Source organism: Eulemur rufifrons, chromosome 8 (assembly GCF_041146395.1).
Source record: "Eulemur rufifrons isolate Redbay chromosome 8, OSU_ERuf_1, whole genome shotgun sequence".
Taxonomy (NCBI): domain Eukaryota; kingdom Metazoa; phylum Chordata; class Mammalia; order Primates; family Lemuridae; genus Eulemur; species Eulemur rufifrons.
The window spans coordinates 18,228,862-18,252,618 of record NC_090990.1 but is presented as its reverse complement, the minus strand read 5'-3'; the positions used below and the strand labels follow the sequence as shown (position 1 = coordinate 18,252,618).

The 23,757-nt window shown below is 42.5% G+C and overlaps 1 protein-coding gene across 3 annotated transcripts in view; it reads right to left on the bottom strand.

The window, feature by feature from the left end:
- The window catches only part of WDTC1 (WD and tetratricopeptide repeats 1), a 60,133-nt gene extending 40,581 nt beyond the window's left edge, over positions 1–19,552 (bottom strand). For all 3 annotated transcript variants that reach the window (XM_069479633.1, XM_069479634.1, XM_069479635.1), the window contains exons 1-2: positions 19,244–19,552; positions 1,459–1,606 (exon numbers count right to left, since the gene is read on the bottom strand). In XM_069479633.1, coding sequence (XP_069335734.1) covers positions 1,459–1,506 — 48 coding nt within the window. In that variant the 5' untranslated portion in view covers positions 1,507–1,606; positions 19,244–19,552. The remainder of the gene's footprint in view (positions 1–1,458; positions 1,607–19,243) is intronic.
- Between the last annotated feature and the right edge of the window lie 4,205 nt (positions 19,553–23,757).

Here is a 23,757-nt window from a genome sequence, read left to right as displayed (position 1 = left end):
ATGGAAAAAATATACAAAACATACAGGCTAATGTACACCATAGCTCAGGTAGAGGCACACATTTCATCCTTCTGATTGGTAACTGTGGCTTATGTTCATGTCATTTAATTTAAAAAAATTTTTAGATTAGGCTGGGTGTAGTGGCTCATGCCTATAATCCCAGCACTTTGGGAGGCCAACGCAGGAAGATCACTTGAGCCCAGGAGTTCAAGGTTGCAGTGAGCTGTGATGACGCCACTGCACTCTAGCCTGGGTAACAGGGCCAGAGACCCTGTCTCAAAAAATTTTTTTTTAGCATTTAACCTTTTTTTTTTTTTTTTTTTTTTTTTGAGACAGAGTCTCACTCTGTTGCCCAGGCTAGAGTGAGTGCCATGGCTTCAGCCTAGCTCACAGCAACCTCAAACTCCTGGGCTCAAGCGATCCTCCTGCCTCAGCCTCCCGAGTAGCTGGGACTACAGGCATGCGCCACCATGCCCGGCTAATTTTTTGTATATATATATTTTAGTTGTCCATATAATTTCTTTCTATTTTTAGTAGAGACGGGGTCTCACTCTTGCTCAGGCTGGTCTCGAACTCCTGACCTCGAGCGATCCACCCGCCTCGGCCTCCCAGAGTGCTAGGATTACAGGCGTGAGCCACCGCGCCCGGCCAGCATTTAACCTTTTAAAGAACTTTCTCATGCTCATTCAAATTTCATTCTCAAGATCAGCCTGTAGGCAGACAGACATCATCATTATTTAACAACAGAAAACCGAGGCACAGGGAGGTAAAATGACTAAAGTCTTACAGGTAGTTAATCATGGCAGTGGTGAGATTAAGCTCCTGGCTCCAGTTTGGGATTACTTGAGCCAGAGCACATCACGTCTTGGTTGAATCTATTCCATTATCCTTCTGTGGCTCCTTTATTGAGGGTTTCCCTGACAAAGCCTGGGGTTACTACACTAACTGAACTTGACTTCCCAGTCATCCATTCATCTCACAGGTATTATAGAATGTCTTCTATATTCAAACTGCAGAGGACACAGGAGAGCCTCGAAAAAGAGAAAAAAGAATCTAAACTGGACTGAGATTAAGACTCTCCCAGGCTCTGTTATATATACAATTTAGCAGCTGGAGCAACATGAAGAAGCTATATTTACTCTTGTGTGCTGTGCCCTACCACATGGATGTGCGTGCATGTGCACAACACATAATGGCTTCCAATCTTTTACAAGCCTACATTAATCTCAGCATCCCAGGTATAAATGCTTAGACAGAAGAGTCTCCACAAGTTTCCTGTTCTTGGATAAAACAAGATAAGGAGGCCAGAAACCTTGATTTCAGTCCTGGGTCTGCCAATAACTAGCTATGTGACTTTAGGTGAGTCACCAACTCTAGACCTCAGTTTTTTCATCTGTAAAATGAATCTGTGGGGAAGAAAGGATCTCATGCTCTGGTTCAGAGGTCTGGGCTGCTTACCTTGATCTGCCTACGGATGAGGTCTCTAGTTATGTTGACTTTTGCCATCTTCTCTTAATGAGTTCAACAGAAGGAAGCTATAGAAGGATCTTCAGGACCCTTGAGCATTCCAGCCACGCCCAGGTCCACAAGACACACATTTAATTACCTGAGGGGAAAAAAATCATCAAATCTTGGGGGATGGAATAAGGTGGCTTCAGAGCTCTAATTCCATACCTAAAACAGCCCACCCAGGTACCCAGTGAACTGGCTATTGCCTGTGATTTATGGCATGTTGGGCTGGCTCTGCTCCATAGTGTTGAAGAACCTCTGGAATGGGTGAAGGGGGTGGGGAGGACAGTGACTCACAGCCACAGGAAGCATTAGAACAAACACTGAAGGAGTTATGTATACTTCACTAGAAAATAGTGGGGTTGGATATAAGTATGAAGGAAGATGGCAGCATATCCTGAAAGTTAGAACAAGGCACACAGGTAGAAAGACATCAAGTTTCACTTGTTCAATATGGATCTGTGGCAGCCTGTCTGAACTTTCAATTATGCTTCAAATCTCTGACCCTCAGCTTAGCTCTCCCTGAAGCCAAATCAGTATCACAGATAGAACCCTTGACCCTCTAACAGATTCATAGAATCAAAGAATGAAAAGGAAGTGTTATGATGATTGTGCCAAGATCCAACTTAATAAAGAAATCCCTCTTCAACATTCTCCTAGGTAGGCATTTAGTCTCACCAACTCTTAAAGCAAACTATTCCTGCGTTATATAACTCTGAAGGTTAGAAAGACCAATTAATCCTACTTCTGAGAATTTACCACAAAAAATTCAAAATATAAGAAATAGGCCGGGCGCGGTGGCTCACGCCTGTAATCCTAGCACTCTGGGAGGCCGAGGTGGGCGGATCGTTTGAGCTCAGGAGTTCGAGACCAGCCTGAGCAAGAGCGAGACCCCATCTCTACTAAAAATAGAAAGAAATTATATGGACAGCTAAACATATATATAGAAAAAATTAGCTGGGCATGGTGGTGCATGCCTGTAGTCCCAGCTACTCGGGAGGCTGAGACAGGAGGATCGCTTGAGCCCAGGAGTTTGAGGTTGCTGTGAGCTAGGCTGACGCCACGGCACTCACTCTAGCCTGGGCAACAGAGTGAGACTCTGTCTCAAAAAAAAAAAAAAAAGAAATAAAGTTCCGTACTCAAGTATATTCATCAGATTTTTAACAGCAAAAAAATTAAAACCACTAAGTTTCAATAATAGAGAAATGGCCAAATAATGTATAGCCATATATTATTGTGCAGATTAGAAATGCTAATTATGAAGGAAAAATGCTCATATCATATTATAATATTTATATAATAACATGCTGCTCTTTCATTAAACACTATTATCACAGCTATGTTTAAAAAAGGAAATACAGTGGGGAGGGAAGGAAACCAAGGGATGGATATCTTGTCATTTTTTTTCTTTGAATAAATGTCACTTTTTGAGGCAAAAAAAAAAAAAAAAGAAAGGAAATACAGGCTGGGCGCGGTGGCTAATGCCTATAATCCTAGCATTCTGGGAAGCCGAGGCTCCCGTGTCGGATTGCTTGAGCTCTGGAGTTCGAGACCAGTCTGAGCAACAGTGAGACCCTGTCTCTGCCAAAAAGAAAAAAAAATTTTTTTAAATTTAAAAAAATAAAAAGGAAATATAAAAAAATAATATTAAGTAGTATCTTTGGATAATACTATGATTTTTTCCTTCTACTTTTTGATATTTTCAAAAATTTTCTATAAAAGCACATTAACTTTATAACCAGATTTTTAAAAACACTAAATTTTTAAAGACAGTCTGTCCTCTGTTATTTCCACCTTTTGGCTCTGGTTCTACTTCTGGAGCCACACAGGAGAAGTCTAGTCTTTCTTCCCAGTGATGGCCCTTTGTGCTGCGGAGATGGCTCTCAGGATTCACCAGGCCTCCCTGCCAACCTCCCAGCTCTCAGGATATCCTGAGGCCATTTCTAGATCTCCCCACTAGCTGGACTCCTGAAGATTCCTAGCACACCCTCCAGAAATCATACCTTCTCCACCTTATCTGAGAGCAGACTTCTTTCTTTCCTTTGGCATTTAACCACAATAGGAAATGCTACATCTAAACATTATGTTATTGCAGATATTTTTTTCCCCTTTAGTGTAAGGGACACAGTAGGACAATTTAAAAACTTGCTGCTAGATTAAACGTTCCCATTCAGCCTGAGTTCTTTGGGGCTAATGTTTCCATGATCAATTTTGGGGATCATAAACACTTCAAAGGGCAAGAACCTTCCCTTACAACATGGAAGCCATTCAGCATTGCATAGTGACATTACCAGGCAGATATGGCAGTTGTGGGTACTATTTGGGGTCACAAACCCTGTGGGCACCAAGAACACCATGAATATCAGCTGAAAACTATAGTTTCATGATGACTTTTCCAGGGGCCTTTGGCCATCAAATAAAAAATGTGAATTTGAACAAATTAATATAATCCAAACACTGGCCTGTGAGTGTGTCTATAGCTCTGGGTTGTTAAAGCCAAAACAACAATGATAATTTCCTCACAATCACCAAGAATACAAGATAAGGCTTATAATGGAAATAACACCAAAGCCTGAGTATATCTGGTTTAAGTAAGAACGGTTGTGTGACCTTGCTCAAGTTTCTTAATCTCTCCAAGTAGGCACTCATTCCTGTGACTCACAGGCACAGGAAGCACTGGAACAAACGCTGAAGAGCCTATGTATGCTTCACCAGAAAAAGGCTCATTCCTTACGTCCTAAAACCCTTTTCTTCAGAGGGCTGCTATTGAGGTCACATGAAATAATGGAAGTAAAAAGTTTTTTCTTTTAAGAATATACATGTTTTTATCTGCTAAGAAATACTTTGGTTTTTTTTTTTTTTTTTTTTTTTTTTGTTGAGACAGAGTCTCACTTTGTTGCCCAGGCTAGAGTGAGTGCCGTGGCGTCAGCTTAGCTCACAGCAACCTCAGACTCCTCGGCTTAAGCGATCCTACTGCCTCAGCCTCCCGAGTAGCTGGGACTACAGGCATGCGCCACTATGCCCGGCTAATTTTTTCTATATAGATTTTTAGTTGTCCATATAATGTCTTTCTATTTTTAGTAGAGACGGGGTCTCGCTCAGGCTGGTCTCGAACTCCTGACCTTGAGCAATCCACCCGCCTCGGCCTCCCAGAGTGCTAGGATTACAGGCGTGAGCCACCGCGCCCGGCCAGAAATACTTTGTTAACGAATATGCACTTAATATGTGCCAGGCACTGTGATAAGTGCTTTATATTCATTCATTCAACAAATGAACATAGGAAGCTTCTACTATATGCCAGGTACTGTTCCAGGCCCAGGAGATACAACAGTGAGCAAAATGGCAAGGTCCTCACTCTCATGGTACTTACGTTTTAGCACGAAGGAACAGACAATAAATAATGATATACAAAAAAATATCTGATAGTGAAAAGTGCTATGATGACAACAAAACAAGTTGATGTGAGAGTGACTGGCACGCTACTTTTAGACTTGAGGGCAAAGAAGATGTAGTGGATATTTGTGGAGTTTTCTGGCTGTTCAGCATTTGAACTCCTTCTTATACTTTGGGAATTCCCCATTTGAATCTGGTGGGAAGCAGAGCCCCTTCCCATTATGAAGTAAGAATGATGGTGACTGAGTTCTCTTTCTAACGCTCCCTTGCAGCTAGAACATCCCCATACAGCCCAGCTTATGCCAACCGGACTTATTACCCCAGAACTTGAATCAGGATCCAGTGTCACAGAGTCAGAGGACCACAAAGATTCCATGTTGGGGTGTAGTAAGGGATAATGGCCATTAAGTCCAGTGTAGCTGGTGGTAGCCATGTAAGTGGTGGTGGCTGCAGTGTCCTCACTGGACTGGTTCTGTGAATGATTTTGATTGTGGGTCCTGCCTGCCCCTTAATTTCCCTTTTTTGAGCCCATTCTTCAAGCCTGGATCTGTGGCCTTCCCTGATGTTTTGTGAGTTTCCCTAATATCCTTTCCATAATCAGCCAGAGTTGGTTTCTGTTGCATACAACTACAAATCCTGCCTGATACAGAGAGGCTGAGAAGATGACATTTAAGCTGAAACACGAATGACAAGAAGAACTGGAGAGAAACACTTCTGGGGAGAGAGTGCTAAGGCTGTAAAGGAAGAGTGCTTCAAAAAACTTGCCTGGTAGATACTATTACTATTACCATCTTACAGATAAGATAATAGACTTATGGACATGAAACAATTTTCACAATGTTACACAGTTAATAAGCGGGAGCTGGAGCAGGAACTCAAACCCAGGGCTGTATGATTTCACAGTCCATGTTCTTAACCACTATGGTATGTAATTTCCTAGAACAACTATCATTATGAGAGTCCACCAAAAGACACAACTAAATTGCCACTACTCATTCATTAATTTTCTCAAAATGCTGAATATTTACCAAGCACCGAGCACTGTGCTAGACACGGGAAAATACTGAGATGAAAGATAGTACCCATATTAAGACAGCTCAAAATCAAAGGCAAGGGGCTTCAGCTAAGATTAATGTGTGACTTGAAAATATTAAAAGAAACAAGAGAGGGGAAAAAAAGAGAAACCAGACAAGCAGGAAACCACAACTCAGGTAAATGGTAAAATGGAAATTGGTATTTAAAATAATATCAGACTTTCACAGGCTTTCGGTAGAGTAAAAATAATAATAATAATATCAGACTGGCAGGCAGAGGTTTAAAAAACTAAAATGTCAGATTGGGCATGGTGGTCTTAATGCCTGCAATCCCAGCACTCTGGGAGCCCAAGGCAGGAGGATTGCTTGAGGCTAGGAGTTCAAGACCAGCCTGGGCAACATAGTAAGAACCGCCCCCATCTCTACAAAAAAAATTTTTTTTAACCAAAATGTCAAATTAAATACAACTAATGCCTAGTTAGCATTTTGATGAACACTTCTGCTCCCATCCTCAGGAGAAATGATGGCACAGTGGCAGATAGCTCATCCTGGAGCATGACCTCTCAAGGAAACAGGGACTCAGTGCCTTTCCAAAAATTTTTACAAATGTAACTGGAAACACTTCTAAACATAGATTATTTAGAAGGTTCATATCAGGAGGGAAATACCCTTAAATCTACCAAGGGGCACAACTAGTTTCATCTAAAAGTGTCTCAAACACAAATAATGAGATCAATAAATCCATAGTCAAGATGAGGAAACTTAATCATGGTAAAATTTTAAAAGCAGCCAGGTGCAGTAGCTCATGCCCATAATCCCAGCACTTTGGGAGGCAGAAGTGGGAGGACTGCTTGAGGCCAGGAGTTCAAGACCAGCCTGGGCCATAATGAGACCCCATCTCTACAGAAAAATAAATAAATAAAATAAAATACAATTAGCTGGGCATGGTCGTGCACCCTGTAGTCCCAGCTACTTGGGAGGCTGAGGCAGGAGGACTGCTTGAACCTAGGAATTTGAGGTTCCAGTGAGCTATGAAGACGTCACTGCACTCTAGCCTGGGCAACAGAGCAAGACCCTGTCTCCAAAACAAACAAAAAACAAAAAAACGAATTTTTAAAGCATTATTTTAAGCAGGACTCTGAAATAGTCAAGAACCTAGATATGGAATAATATGAATGGGAGATTTGGAATTGACAAAAGGAAGTTACATATATGATTAAACACTAGAATACATCAAGGGGACTTCTATCTCTGGTGCAGTATGCAAATTGCATAATGTTCAGTTTTGGCTGAGAGGCAAAAAGGCTGAAATTAGTAACTTCAAGAATTCATAAAATAAAATTTTCAATGCCTATTATGCCAGGCACTGTGGTAGACTTTGAAAATACAGCAGAAAACAAGCCAAACACAGATTCTTCTCTTCAAGGGCTCACAATGTAGTTGTCCTTAACTGAATATCAGTGGCACCAAGGCCATTGTAACCATAGAGAGACTGAAAAAAGGAAATTTAACTGACCAAAAGGAATAGCTAGGACAGTAAATTAAGAAGGAATACATGGAATAATAAATCTTATTTATACTCATTTATTCATGTGCCTCAGAAGAAAGCACAGAAATGACAGAAAGGGAAACAAACTAAACACATGAGAGTAGAGCAAGAAAGACAACTTGGAAATCACTAACGGAAAATGGGAACCATAACAGATCACAAGTAACTTTTAATGTGTATTCCTCATTCTAAAGAGAGCGCAGTTAACAATATACCCTGATTTTCACACTTAATGCTCTAATAATGTTGAGGGCTAACATGTTTGCAAAATATGAAAGTTCAACAAAAAGTTTCTCTAGAGGACAAAGGTTTAAATGTGGCTTCTACTGTAATTTAGGATATTGCAGGCTGGCTCTAGTAGATACTCAACAAAAAGGAAGAAGGAAGCTGATTTCTGGGAGGTAGAATTATGAAAAATATAAAAATACCTAAGGCACAGAGGAAAACATATGACATAATGTTACAAAGAAAATATGAACTGCTAGGCAGATGTTACACCTCCCAAAACGTATTCTATTCCTGGAGCTCTAAAATGCCTAGCATGTCAACACTTAACCCCATCACTTCCATAAACTTTTTTCTTTCCTTCTTTTGTAGACAGGGTCTTGCTCTGACGCCCAGGCTAGAGTGCAGTGTCATCATCATAACTCACTGCAACCTCCAACTCCTGGGCTCAAGTGATCCTCCTGCCTCAGCCTCCCAAGTAGCTGGGACTACAGGCGTGTGCCACCATGCCCAGCTAATTTTTCTATATTTTTGTAGAGACAGGTCTCACTCTGTTGCTCAGGCTAGTCTCCAACTCCTAGCCTCAAGTGATCCTCCCACCTCGGCCTCCCAAAGTGCTAGGATTATAGGTGTGAGCCATCCACAAACTTTTACTTTAGGCTACTGGGAAAGTTTTTTTCTATGAGCATATCTGTACTATTGCAAAGAAAGCTAACAAGAAAATAAAATTCAATTGACAGCTTCATTTGGAGGAATTAATCTACTCATAATGCAAAGGGTACCAGTAATACAACAGCTTCAGGTTAGTAAGCCTTAGAACAAAGTACATCTGTGAAGATTACTCATCTGGAACCAAAGATTGGATGGTAATATCCAAACAAGAGGAACCACCCTTTTCACATATGCCATAGTCCTTGCCTGGCTCTGGATAATGGAGCAGAAAGAGAGGTAGACTTAAAATGCTTAGGCGCCTGGGCCTGAATCGCAGCCCCCTCCCCTCTTAGTATGCCAATTAGTACCTGCTTAGGTAAGTTATTTAACTTTTCTGAGTTTCGGTTTCCTTATTTGTAAAATGGGGATGCTAATTCCTACACTTCAGTGGGCTCTTGTGAAGAAATAAATGATAAAAAAATATATATGAAAGAACATTAACAGTACATGGATCATAGTAGGTGCTCAACAGATATTAGCCAAATTTGAATTCTACTAAAACCTGGTAATTCCTGTTATATATGCTATGCTCAATAGCATGGGTTACAACATTTCTCCCTTGTTTCCCTACCAGAGATGAAGCTGACATTGGAGATTCCATTGTAGGATGGATGAGGCAAAGAGCATATAGCAAGTCTTTATCACCTCTACTAGGTTTGAAATGCAAGAGCAGAAAGGAAAACACAACTTTGCTAAAAACAAAGGAACTCCAAACAAAAATCTGTGCAAAAATGTTTACAGCAGCATTATTCATAGTAGCCAAAAGGTGCAAGCAAACATCCATCAGCTGATGAACAGATAAACCAAATGTGGTATATCCATATAATGGAATGTTATTTGGCCATAAAAAGGAATGAAATAGAGACATGCTACAACATAGATGAAATATGGTAATGCTATGCTAAGTGAAAGAAGCTTACATATTGTATAATTCCATTTATATGAAATGTCTAGAATAGAAATAGAAAGTAGATTAATGGTTGCTTTGCGCTGAAGGGGATAGGGAAATAGAGGAGTGATAGTTAAAGGATATGGGTTTCTTTTTTTTAATTGAAGTGAAATTCACATATCAAAATTTATCATTTTGAAGTATACAATTCAGTGGTATTTAGTACATTCATCATGCTGTGCAACCATCACCTCTAGCTAGTCCCCAAAAATTTCCATCACCCCAAAAGAAAACCCCATACCCGTTAAGTAGTCAGTCTCCATCCTCTCCCCACACCCCAGCACCAGGCAACCACCAACTGGCTTTCTGTCTCTATGGAATTCTATCATATGTGGCCTTTGGGTCTGGTTTCTTTCACTTAGCATTATGCTTTTGAGGTTCATCCATGTTGTAGTATCAGTACCTCATTTCTTTTTATGACTGAGTACTACTTCATTGTATTGATATACCACATTGTATTCATCCACTCATCTGTTGGCTGTTGTGAACACTGCTGCTATGAACATTCGTGTCCAAAAATCTGTTTGAGCCAGGCGCGGTGGCTCACGCCTGTAATCCTAGCACTCTGGGAGGCTGAGGTGGGTGGATCGTTTGAGCTCAGGAGTTCGAGACCAGCCTGAGCAAGAGCAAGACCCCGTCTCTACTTAAAATAGAAAGAAATTATATGGACAACTAAAAATATATACAGAAAAAATTAGCTGGGCATGGTGGTGCATGCCTGTAGTCCCAGCTACTTGGGAGGCTGAGGCAGGAGGATTGCTTGAGCCCAGGAGTTTGAGGTTGCTATGAGCTAGGCTGATGCCACGGCACTCTGGCCCAGGCAACAGAGTGAGACTCTGTCTCAAAAAAAAAAAAAAAAAAAGAATTTGTTTGAATACCTGTTTTCAGTTCTTTTGGTTATATATCTAGGAGTGGAATTGCTCTGTCATGTGGCGATTCTATGTTTAACTTTTTGAGGAATCATCAACTTGTTTTCCACAAGTGGCTACCCCATTTACATTCTCACTAGAAATGTGTGAGGGTTCCAATTTACCTACATCCTTGCCAGTACTTGTTATCTTCTGTTCCTAGTTTTTAGTTTGTATTTTTAAAGTATTGCCATCCCACTGGGTATGAAATGGTATCTCATTGTGGTTGGGGTTCCTTTTTGAGGTAAAAAAATGTTCTGAAAATGACTGTGGAGACTGTTGCACATACTTGTGAGTATACTAAAAACCAATGACTTGTACAGTTTAAATGGGTGAATTATGTGGTATGGAAATTATATCCCAATAAAGCTGTTATTTGTTTAAAACCCATAAAAATGAAAGAATATAGGCAGCAACATGGACAAGTCTTACAGATTTTGAATGACAGAAGCCAGACACAAAAAAGTATGTACTATATGATTCTATTTATATGAAATTCTAGAATAGGCAAAACTACTGTGGAAAAAAAATCAGAACAGTGTTGCCTGGAGGCTCGGAGACCAAAAAGGACACCTGAGAACTTTCTAGAGTGACAGAAAGGTCCAAATATTGACGAGAGTATGTGTTACATAGGTATATCCATTTGTCAAAACTATATAATCAAGATTAATGCATTTTAATATTTGTAAACTTTACCTAAAAAAAAGTTGAATGGGGTGGTAGGAAGTAGGGGAGGTATAGATGAAATAAGAATGGTAGCACATTGATAGTTGTTAAAATAGTATGATGGGTGCATGGGGGTTCATTGTTCTGTCCCATTCTGTTTACTTTGCACGTATTTGGAATTTTTTGTAATACAATCCTTTTAAAAATCTTTCTTTCCTATAGTACAGTCATCTAAAACATGGATGACTGATTAATGAAATGGAAAATCATATAAAGTTAATATATTAGGTCCAGACATATATATGGCCATCTCAGTCTCGAGGGGAAAAAAGTCAAACCAAAAAAGTGTAATGCTATGCTATAGTTAGAAGGATATGCACCAAAGATGTTAGCCAGTAGTCATTTCTGTGGTAGGAAGAAAGATGATCTTGGTTATTTTCCAAATATTCTACAGGAAACATTTGCTGTTTTTATAATAAGGTAGAAATAGCAGTTAGGAACCAGCTTTGGACTGAAGAAAACTTGAGTTTGAATCTGGCTCTAAGAAAAGCCTCACTTCAGAAAGTTAAACATAGTTACCATATGACCCAGCAATTCCATTCCTAGGTATATACCCAAGAGAATTAACAATATATGTCCACACAAAAACTTGTACACAAATATTCCTAATAGCCCAAAAGTGGAAACAACCCAGATGTCCATCAACTGATGAATGAATAAATACAATGCAGTATATCCATATAATGGAGTATCATTCAGCCATACAAAGGAATGAAGTATAATTCATACTACAACTGATGAAACTTGAAAACATTATGCTAAGTGAAAGAAGCCAGTCACAAAAGACCACCATATGTATTATTCCATTTATGTGAAATGTCAGGAATAGGAAAACCTATAAAGACAGAAAGTAGATTAGCGGTTGCCTAGGGCTGAGGAGGAGAGGAGGGGAATTTCAGGGTGGGTCATGATAGCTCAAAGGTATGTGTTTCTTTTTTAGGTGACAAAAATGTTTTCAATTAGATAGCAGTGACAGCTGCACAACTTTGTGACCATATTAAAAGTGATGTGGACCGGGTGTGGTGGCTCCCGCCTATAATTCTAGCACTTTGTGAGATGGGAGGATCACCTGAGGCCAGGAATTCAAGGCCAGTTTGGGAAACATGGCAAGATCCTCTCTCTACCAAAAATAGAAAAATTAGCCTGGTGTGGTGGCATTCGCCTGTAATTCCAGCTACTTGGGAGACTAAGGCAGGAGGATCACTTGAGCCCAGGAGTTTGAGATTACAGTGAGCTATGATTGTGCCACTGTACTTCCAGCCTGGGTGATGGAGTGAGACCCTGTCTGTAAAATAATAAATAAATAAAACTGATGAATTATATACTTTAAAAGAGTAGATTTTTATGGTATATGAATTATATATCAATCATAAAGAAGAAAGAAAAGCCCTGAAACCCTTTTCTGCACCTAAAATCACAACTTATGAAAAGAAAATTTGGTTGTATTTCCTTTGTCCCCTACCTTGAGCTGTGGTTATTTATGTGGCTTTTTTTCCTTAAAAGACTAAAAGTATGCTGAAGGCCAGCTCTTCATCCAATTCATCTATTGACCCCCTTTGCCACCCAGGAATGATGTAAGCTTAGCAGGCACCAACAAATATTTGCTTTTAGCAAATAATAGCATGACTACCTTGTATACATACAATGTTTGATAGCTGTCAAAGTGCTTCTGCTCATGATTTTAATTTGAATTTCATGACAGTCCTGTGAGGAAGCTAGAAAGCTATTATTATCCCCATTTAACAAGGAAGAACTGAAGCACAACACTATGTAGTGCTGAGGAAGACGCACTTGACTGGGATCTAGGGTGTTGTGCTTCAGGCCAGCCTCTGCTTTTAATTGGCATTTCACACTCTCAGTCTATTTCGTCATCTGTAAAATGAGAGGTAGACTCTGAGATGAGCTACAAAACCCCTTCCAATGACACTATCCTATGATTCTAAGGAGATACTACTAGTTAGCAGCAGACCAGAGATGGAATAGAAACGATCTATTCCCTTTCCACTGGATGTACTACTTCCCATAGCAGGGAGGTGCCTGCCCCCAACCAGGGTGACAACTGACCCCCTTTCAACATTCTTTTTTTTTTTTTTTTTTTGAGACAGAGTCTCACTCTGTTGCCCAGGCTAGAGTGAGTGCTGTGGCGTCAGCCTAGCTCACAGCAACCTCAAACTCCTGAGCTCAAGCGATCCTCCTGTCTCAGCCTCTCAAGTAGCTGGAACTACAGGCATGTGCCACCATGCCCGGCTAATTTTTTCTATATATATTTTTAGCTGTCCATATAATTTCTTTCTATTTTTAGTAGAGGTGGGGTCTCGCTCTTGCTCAGGCTGGTCTCGAACTCCTGAGCTCAAACGATCTGCCCACCTCGGCCTCCCAGAGTGCTAGGATTACAGGCGTGAGCCACCGCGCCCGGCCTCAACATTCTGAATTATGCAAAAAGATGTATGCAAGTTTGCTTTTGCTCTATTTGTAGTGGTTTTCTTATTGGAGCAATCCTATAGAAAAGAAGAAAAATGCCAGGCATGGTGGCTCACGCCTATAATCCCAGCACTTTGGGAGGCCAAGGCGGGAGGATAGCTTAAGCCCAGGAGTTTGAGACCAGCCTCAGCAACACAGTGAGACTGTCTCTTAAACCAGAAAAAGAAAAGAAAAGAAAAATTAGCCATGTGTGGTGGGAGCCTGAGGCAGGAGGATCGCCAGAGCTCAGGAGTTCAAGGCCACTTCACTCCAGAGCCTGGGCAACAGAGGAAAACCTTGTCTCTAAAAAATAAATAAATAAATAAATAAAAAAGAAAGGAAAAAAGAAGAAATATGCAACAAAGCGATGACTGAGCTGTACTTTCAGTGCATAAAAGTCACTGGAAGTAGCATAATAAAATGAAGAGTTGAACTGTGGAATATTACAGAACTACGGTTCAAATCCCAGCTCTGCCACCTATTTTCTGTGAGACTTGACATTTCTCAACTTCAGTTTCCTAATCTGATAATACCTACCTTTACAGGCTGATGAGGAATGGAAGAGCACACATGTAAAATGCCTGACACCAAGCTTGGTAAGTAATATTTTTTGAATATTCTGAACATTTTACAAGTGTTGTCTTACAGACTCCTCATAACAACCCTATGAGACAGGAACATTATTATCCTCATTTTACATATGCAGGATCTCAGGCACAGAAAAGTTAATTTGCCAAAGTCACACAGTTATTAAATAGAGAGTCAGCCTAAACAGTCTGACTCTAGGGCCCAGGCCATTGGTCACTAAAAAATAATTACTATTACTGGCCAGGCATGGTGGCTCACGTCTATAATCCTAGCACTTTGGGAGGTCCAGGTGGGAGGATCGCTTGAGGCTAGGAGTTCAAGACCAGCCTGGACAATAGTGAGACCTTGTCTCTTAGCCAGGCATAGTGGTGTGCTGCACCTGTAGTCACAGCTACTTGGGAGGCTGAGGCAGGAGGATCACTTGAGCCCAGGAATTGGAGGCTGTAGTGAGCTATCATGATGCCATCGCGCTCTAGCCCAGGCAACAGAACAAGACCCTGTCTCAAAAAAAATTGCTATCTTGAATCAGATCATGTCTCTAAGCAGTCTTGCCTAAAAGAAATTGTCTTTTACCATTCTTTAGGGTTAAACTAAAGAATCAAAATTGCCCTGACTCTGCTGGTCTGAAATACAGATTTAAAGAGTGCCATTTCAGGGTCATAGACTAAGCTGGCACAGTTTCTGGAATGGTTTCTGGGAAAGGTGTGGCCGGTAGGACAGGCCCATCAGCAAAGTATCTTTGGAAAAGTTCTTTGCCATCTTTGTGGCTCCGGGCTCAAATGATCCCACATGAGACTGCTTGAAGCTTTCTCTATAGAAGCCTATCCTAAAAAATACTTCACTTTCTGGGAGGTTCTGGATGAAAACTCACCTTAACGTCTCCTCTGCCCCAATGGGATCTATATTACCATTTGAGTTTTGTGGAAATTTTTCCTGGATGTCTCAGAACTTTGTTTTTCAGCGATCATAGCTAATTATCCTGCCTTCTCCTGGGCCCACAATTATCTTAAGGTAGTGGAAGAGAACAAAAAAAGAAAGGGGAGCATATTTTGATAATGCTGTCTTCTCTCACTACTTAACAGCATCTGTAGTCATAGATTTTGCCTTTAACTTGCATCTTCACAAATCCTGCCACAATTCAAATTACCTCTCATAGAGAAGCCTTTGAAGTTTCACCCTCTTACTCTACTCCTAGCAGAAAGATCAAGGAAAACTAAACCAATCAATTCGGAAATGCTTCCTTTCTAACTGAGTTGCAGCTGTTTTACATCCAGATGTGTGACTCAAAAAAGGAAACCAGGTAGGCCATCAGCACTCAAGCCTCCACTGATGAAGCTCCCTGACCAGGAATGCCTGGCTCACATTCTGAGAAAGGCTCCCTAAAATGTTTAGAGATAAGAAGTTTTATGCTTTATAAAAATAGAATCTGGGAGTTATGAATAAGGACAAAATTTTACAAAGGTCTTGATCCTAACACTGCCCTCAAGAGCTCCGGGATAGCTCCCTGGGCAAAGTCTGATCCTGCTCCCCACCCCAACACCCTAAGAAAATAGGGTTAATACCTCCCCAGATGGCTACAGGGAGGATTAAGGGTCATTATTCTTGGCATCCAGCTCTGTCACAGCTCTAGCAGTTGTGACCTTGTATCCTAAAAGAAGATAATAAATATAAAAATGCAAACAGTGATCCCTGAATCTGGCTCTATAAGGGGTGGCTGAGAATTCTCTTTGCACAGGACCTCTGACACTGTCTTCCATACTCTGACCTGTTGACTGCATTTTCCCCTTATTCAGGCTTCAAGTTTTTAAGGTATTAGTCACTAATGCCACAAAGTCCTTTGAGGAGTCAGCAGCTATTACCAATAGCACAAAGATGGGCCCCAGAATTCTCAGGGTTCAGTCAGTTTGGAATTTACACTGAGGAAGTCATCAAAGTGGTACCCCTTTACACCCAAGCCCGGCTGTTGAGGGCAATCATTGGGGTCTAGTGTAAAGCATATATTACATCATTTAGTCCTCATAAACCCACTATAAGATAGATACCATCATAAGCCTCATTTTACAGATGAGCAATTTGTATGTAGCTCAGAGAGGACACGTGATTTACCCTACGGTCACACAGCTAAGAAGTGGCAGACATGGGTTCAAACATCAGTCCTATCACTACTAGCTGTGTAACCTCCAGCATATTTCTTAACTTTCTAGAGTCTCAGTTTCCTCATTTGTAAAGTGAGAAAAATGGTAATAACTTCTTTATAGGGGATTTCTCAGGATTAAATGAAATACTGTAGAAAAAGTGTTTAACAAGTGGTAATACATATTGAGTATTCAATACATGGCAGCTTTTTACAGATCAAAAGACCGGGAGTTTAATATCATTTTTACAGAATCAGAGTTTAAGATACTAAAAGATCACTTAGTTCAAGTACCTACATAAGTCTGAACCCCTCTGTCATATCTTTAATATGAAGTGACAAAGCCTCTCCTTAAATACCTCCAATGATGGGTAACTCACTCCCTCACAGGCAGCCCATTTTGTTTTTAGAAAGCAAAATTCTCTCCTATCAAGCCAAAGTCTACCCTCTTGGAATGTCTGTCATTTAATCCTAGGGCTGTCTTTTAGAATCACACAGAGAAAGTCCAGTTCCCTTTCCTCATGACAATTCTTCAAGTATTTGAAGGAAGGTATCATGTTCCCCCAAGACTCTTAGCCTTCGTCTTTTCAGCTCTTCCTCATGTGTCACAGTCCCAGAGGCAACTTAATATCACAGAGCAGACAGACCTGGGTTTGAATTCCAATCCTTCCTCTTACTAGCTGTGTGACCTTACGCAAATTACTTAGCCTACCTGAATCTGTTTCTTCATATGTATAATAGAGAATATGATTCCTGCTCACAGGACAGTCATGTAGATTAAACTGGATAAAATAAGACAACTACCTAGGACTGAGCCCAAGATCTACCAGGCCCTCAATAAATGTCAGTCACTTTTTAGGATACACTCCAACCAGTAAATATCTCTCAAATTAAATTAACCAGAATTAAACATAACACCAAGGGACTGGTTTCTAACAGCAACTGTCAGGGCTTAGGTTTTTAAAGAGGTGTTAGCTAATAAGAAAGCACAACCCAGTTGCAAAAAAAAAAAAAAAAAAAGAAAGCACAACCCAAGGGTTCTGTGGGTCCAGCAATGTGCAATGGCAGCCCAAAGATGCAATGGAGGGTGTGGAAAAGTGAGGATGAAAGAAGAAAAGAAACAGGACAGATCATTAAACCAATGACCCAAAGACAAGTATCACCATTTTACTTGTTGTCTACGACTCCCTCTCTGAAACTCAGAACCATACATGTGGGCCACATCCCCTAACTTAAAAGGAGAGAAGAAAAATAAAAATAATTAAAGAACAAGTCACAGTCTGGATCTTCCTCAGCGGTTGGACCCTCAAGATCCACAGATGTTTGGCAGTAGGCTTCAAGATTTCCAGTTGTGTACTTTCGGATTCTGAAGTGCAGATGTGTGAAAATGCCCTACAAATGATGCACGTGTCAATACTGAACTCCTTCCAGCTAGAAAAATTGCCAATTGTGTGACAGCTCTAAAACTCAAAACTGGTAAATAGACATTAACACCATCATCATAATCATTACACATATTCTCTTTCCCTCAGTGACCTCCAGGGAAGGAGTCCTAGGCAGAAATACAGACTCTTACCCAATTATTCTGCAGAGTTGATCCAAAAGCACTGCTTCTACAAACCGAGATAAGACTTTAACGTAAGTGCCCCCAAACAGGTCAAAAAAGGAAAGGATAACAGGACCCCAAACTTAAAGCAGCATGATCAATTATGACATAAAAGGTTGTTTTGGCAATGAAATATAACAACCTACAGTGAAAAACCTCAGTAGTCTCAGACTCGGCCTAAAGGAGCCTCACTACTTACTCCCTGGTCTGTTATAGAGGATCTGGTTATTTACTCAACAGCAAAGATTCAATTCAATCCGTCTAAATATATAAGAATTACAAGAAAGAATAAGTCAGAACTCAAGACAGAAATAGTTGCTTCACCACAGTGAGCAGAGACTGGCCACTCAAGGACTCTAAGACACAGAAAAGTGTAGTGTAGGCCACCGGGCATACCTGTCCTGTAGGTGGGAATTTCATAATGTCTTTGAGTCCCAATGTGTGCTCAGAATAGTTTTCCTCTCAAAACTATTTCAGGCTTTGTTAAAAAGGGAACACTTAATTGTCACTTTACCCTGATCATCGAACCCATCCTTGAAAAGAATAAGGAAGCTATCTATACCCATCCTGCCAGGCTCCTAAACTTGAGAGGAAAACTTTAAAGTTGGTCTACCACTACCTCAGGAGGTTAAAGACAGTCAAAGAACAGAACTTTGGAGGAAACAGTCAAATCAGGCTGTTAATCTTAGGCCCTGATACCTCTTCTCTAGAAACCATGGGAGTATACACCTGCAGAGGAGAAAGAGCCAGAGGGCACCAAGCAAATTCAACCCGGCTAGCAAGGAGGCGTCCCACTGCAGCTTTCAGTAACAAGAATTGGATCCTACTGGTTCGCAGTCTATCTCCTCACTTCCTATTTATCCTTCGAAGTGGGTACTGAATAGCCCATTCCCAAGTAGAGGCCCTATGTACAGGGCACTACAGTCGCCTGGTGGAAACACCTTGGCAGAGTTCGTTTTGGTGCCAGGATGGGCCACTAAGGGAATCTGCGGTGGACGAGAGAGAGAGAGAGAGAGAGAGAGAGAGAGAACACGAGAACACACACACTAAGAGGGCAGGGCAACGTTGCACGTTGCCCTCCCGGCACTTACACCTGCCCCTTCTTCCTGAGATCGGCGCCAGATCAGATGTCAAACAAAAACTCCACAAAAAAGTCCCAAGATGGAACGACTTCCACCTCTCCCTCGGTAAAGCCTCCGGGGATTCCCACAGCCTTCCCCCCACGTCCTGACCAGCCCTCCACCCCCACCCCGCCCCCGGCCCACTCTGCCCTCCGCCCCAGCAAGGCCTGACCCCTCTCGGCACACCCCGGAGCCCCGAGGCGGGCGGACTCAGGCCCCAGGCCGGCAGGGCTGGAGCCGGCCCAGAGCTGGCGGCCCGTGTGCCGGGGCTGCGGGAGCCGGTCCCTGCCTCGGCGCCAGCAGAGGGCAGGGGGCGGCGGCGTCTCGTACCTGTCAGGTCTCTTCCCCGGACCCGCAGAGGCGCAACTTCAGGAGCCCATGTCCGTCCGGAGGGGGCCGGCCCCTCTCCCGGGAGTGGGGGCGCGGATCCCGGGGAGAGGGCTAGGGGGCCCGAGCAGCTCTAGCCTCTTCCCATGCTCTCCGCCCAGCGCCTGGCCGGGGCCGGACAGCGCCTCCGCCCGCCCCTGCGCACCGCCTCACACCCGCGCTCACACACACTCACACTCCCTCGCGCGCTCTCACACACGCACTCCCCTCCCTCCTCCTCCTCTGTTTATCTCCTCCAGCTGTCTGGGGACCCAAGAGAAGCCCAGCACCGCGCCTGCGCCACGCAGTCTCCGCCCCCGCCCCACGCCTCACAGCCCGCGGCTACGCTACGGAGACAGCGCCCGGGCGTTTCCAGAATGGCAAGGCGGGCCCCCGCGCCCCCCCTTGCCCCCCCGGACCCGGTCAACGTCTGCTGCCGGCGGCACCCACTAACCTGCCAGTGGGGGAGCTCTGCACTGCCGCGGCCAATCCGCTTCGCCGCTCGCGGGACCGGCAGCCAGTGGGCGGGCGGGAAAGCCAAGCTGGGCCCTGGGGCATCCTGGGAGTCGTAGTTTTTCGCCATGAAGGAGCTCCGGCCCAGCGGGCTTACCCCTCCCGGTTGCCATTAGTTACCCGGACGCACCTCCCACCCCACCACCGCGCTTCCTCACACAGCGGCTGGGACATACGCCCACTCACTCGCCCATTGCCCGCAAGAATCCCATATAGTCCCCTAACAGCTCCTCAAGACCTCCTCTGAGCCCCTGAATTGGGTGATACCTCAGGCTAGGGCCCGAGGGCCCCCCAGAACGGAGCCTCAGCCTGCTCCTTCCTGCTCTCTGGGCTGCTGAAGAAGCACATTCTTTACTCTTGTCTCCTGGCCCTGAAGGAAACGGATAATAGAGAATCGGTCCTACACTGAGTGGCCTGGAAGGGAGTCAGCCACACACACACACTCTGGGAACCCTCAGGCAGATGGGAGAGACAAGGTCCCTCTGAAACTGGTGGAAACACTGGTGTTCCCACCTCTGAGGAAGAGAGGCAGTTTCAGCCTTGCGTAGTTCCAAGTGATAGAGGAGACACCTCTAAGGAAGTTCATCACCTAAGAAGAGAAGGGAAACTTGTCACTCTCTCATAGGGTGCCATTTGTCAGGTAATAATTCGTTTTTATTCACACTGAATTGGGTACAGTTCCTTAGATAGGTACTATTGCTGTCTGTGTTTTGCAGAAGAGAAAAGAAACTGAAGCACAAAGAGGTTAAGAGCAACTTGCTCAGGGCTACATAGCTGATAAGGAAGCAAACTGGGATTCAAACCCAGATCTGCCTGACTCTAGAGTCTCAGTCTTTGAACACTGCCTGTCCCTCATGTGAGAACCAGGCAGCACCCACCCTCAGGAAAGACTGAATATACATATTTAGCATTTACAGTGTTTGTCTCGCATTTATCACCCCATGAGTTGCTTGCTTTTTCTGATTCTGCTCACATCATGAGTATGGATTAGTCTATGATCTCCCCAAAGTGATTTCTCTCCATTTAGTAAAGAACCTACCCTACCCATTTTCTCCTAAAAACGTTGTGGGTCATTCCTCTTGACCTCTCCCCCACAGCTGTTCCATTGAATATTTAAAAAAATCATAGAACATTGGGACTAGAAGAAAGCTTTGAGATCTTCTATCCATAGCTCCCCAGGTTCACGCTGCAACCTTGGTTTGGGGCATTGGGTCAATTAAACTGAATAATAGCTAACATTTATTGAACAATTACCATGGGAAATAAGTGCTTACAAGTGGATTAAGCAACACTCCTAAAATCACATAGCTAGGAAGTAATAGAGTTGGGATTAAAATCCATACTATATGAATCCAGAACCCCCATTCTAAACCCTTGTTCTGTGCCGGCAAGGTCACAGGGGATCTCAGAAATATTAATACCAACAGAGAAGGGTGGGTGTTGTTTCTGTGACTCCTAGCCCAGTCCACAGCACATAGCAAACACTCAGTAAATATTTGTTGTCAGAATGAACTTTTGTTGGTAGAGAGTGGAATGACAGGAAAAAAACAATAATAGCAATAATAGCTGAGGTGCTATTTATTATTTTCTACCAGGTACTCACTTGTGCTCATGCTTGCATTCTCTCCCTCTCCCTCACTCTCGCTCTCTCTCTCCATATAGGACTGCCTATATATAAATGTCTATATACATATGTATATAAATACACATATACATACACTTCACACACACTAACTCACTTGATCCTCCCAACCACAATATCTGTTAGGTATTATTCTTACACCCATTTCATATAGAATAAATGGAGACTCACAAGAAGGTTAAGTTCAGAATCAGACATGCCTCCCAACCATAGATGTTTTCAGATTAGGAGTGAATTTTCTAACCAATAGAGCTGGGCTACTTTGAGAGGTGGTAAGCTCTCTGTCTCTGGTGGTATTCAAGTACAGGCTATATAATCATGTGTCAAAGATACTCTAGAAGCAATTATTGTATTAGGTAGATTTTTTTTTTTTTTTTTTGAGACAGAGTCTCACTCTGTTGCCTGGGCTAGAGTGCCGTGGCATCAGCCTAGCTCACAGCAACCTCAAACTCCTGGGCTCAAGTGATCCTTCTGCCTCAGCCTCCCAAGTAGTTGGGACTACAGGCATGCACCACCATGCACCCGGCTAATTTTTTGTATATATTTTAGTTGTCCAGCTAATTTCTTACTATTTTTAGTAGAGACGGAGTCTCGCTCTTGCTCAGGCTGGTTTCGAACTCCTGAGCTCAAATGATCCGCCCGCCTCAGCCTCCCAGAGTGCTAGGATTATAGGTGTGAGTCACCACACCCGGCCCCATTTGTCTTACTGATCTTCTGTTCCTACTCTAAACCCAACTTAGTGAGGCTAAGAAACAATTATCCAATCTTCTCCCCAAACTTGAGTCTGAATCTTAGAGTCAAGTGGGCCCTAATCGGCTTCCTTTCTGCGCACCCTCAGTTCTCTGCTCAGCCCTTCCAAGGAAAGCAAGTTCTCCATCTCATAGGCAACAAGTGTTTTCTTCTTTGAACTACTCTGATCATTAAGCAGTTCTTAATAATGAAGTTGTTACTTCCACTTATTTATCCCAATTCTGTTCTCTGTGGCAACAGATTTTGTGTATTAAATAAGGTGATATTTGTGTAAACCATAAAAAGGTCTGAGCCAATTTGGTGGGGATTAGCAGGAATGGTAGTCATAATGATCCCCTTGGAGCTTAAAAAAGCTTCAGATAATGAAGCTCTCATGTTCCCACTAAATCTTCTTTCCTAAACTAAATGTCTCCATTTCCTTTCAATCCAGCCAACAAAGGCAAACATTGCCACTAGTAGGGACAATCAAGAGAATATATCAAGGAATCCTGTGGCATTTCCAAAAGATGAATTCCAAAGATGTCTATGCAATGATGGCCCCTCTAGAATAGTTAGCAGGTAGGTTGAGACTGTTATCAGTTGCAAATAACATATACTCAGACTAGCAATGGTTTAAACACAGGAGGTCAAATTTTCTCATGCAAAAAGAAGTCCTGGTCAGGAGGGGTGGTTTATAACCTGTAATCCCAGCACTCTGGGAGGCCGAGGCTGGAGGAATGCTTGAGTTCAGGAGTTCGAGACTAGTCAGAACAGGAGTGAGATTCCGACTCTACCAAAAAGAAAAAAACCCCAGCTGGGTGTTGCAGCACATGCCTGTAGTCCCAGCTACCCAGGAGGCTGAGACAGGAGGATTGCTTAAGCCCGGGAGTTAGAGGTTGCAGTGAGCTGTGATGACACCACTGCACTCTGGGTGGCAGAGTGAGACTCTGTCTCAACAGCAACAAAAAAACAAGGAAACTGAGCACCTCTCTTCACAACCCACTACCCCTTAAAAAAAAAAAAAAAGTTGTTCTGAGGTAGGTGATGGTTGTAAATTATGAAATGCAAATTGTAAAACACCAGTGAATCAATGAACTGACACTACCAGAATTCAAGACTTACTATAAAGCTACAATAATCAAGACAGTATGGTATTGTTGAAAGAATAGCCAAATAGATCAATGGAACAGAATAGAGAATTCAGAAATAGACCACATAAATATAGTCAACTGCTTTTGGACAAAGGAGCAAAGACAATTCAATGTAGAAAGGGTAGGCTTTTTTCTTTTTTTATTTAAAAAAAAATTTTTTTACCTACAGCCCTGGTGCGGGTAGTCATTTTAAGAAATGGTGCTGCAACAACTGGATACCCATATACAAAAAACGAGTCTAGGCTGGGCGCAGTGGCTCATGCCCATAATCCTGGCACTCTGGGAGGCCGAGGCGGGAGGATTGCTTGAGGTCAGGAGTTTGAGACCAGCCTGAGCAAGAGCGAGACCCCATCTCTACTAAAAAATAGAAAGAAATTAGCTGGACAACTAAAAATATATAGAAAAAATTAGCCGGGCATGGTGGCACGTGCCTGTAGTTCCAG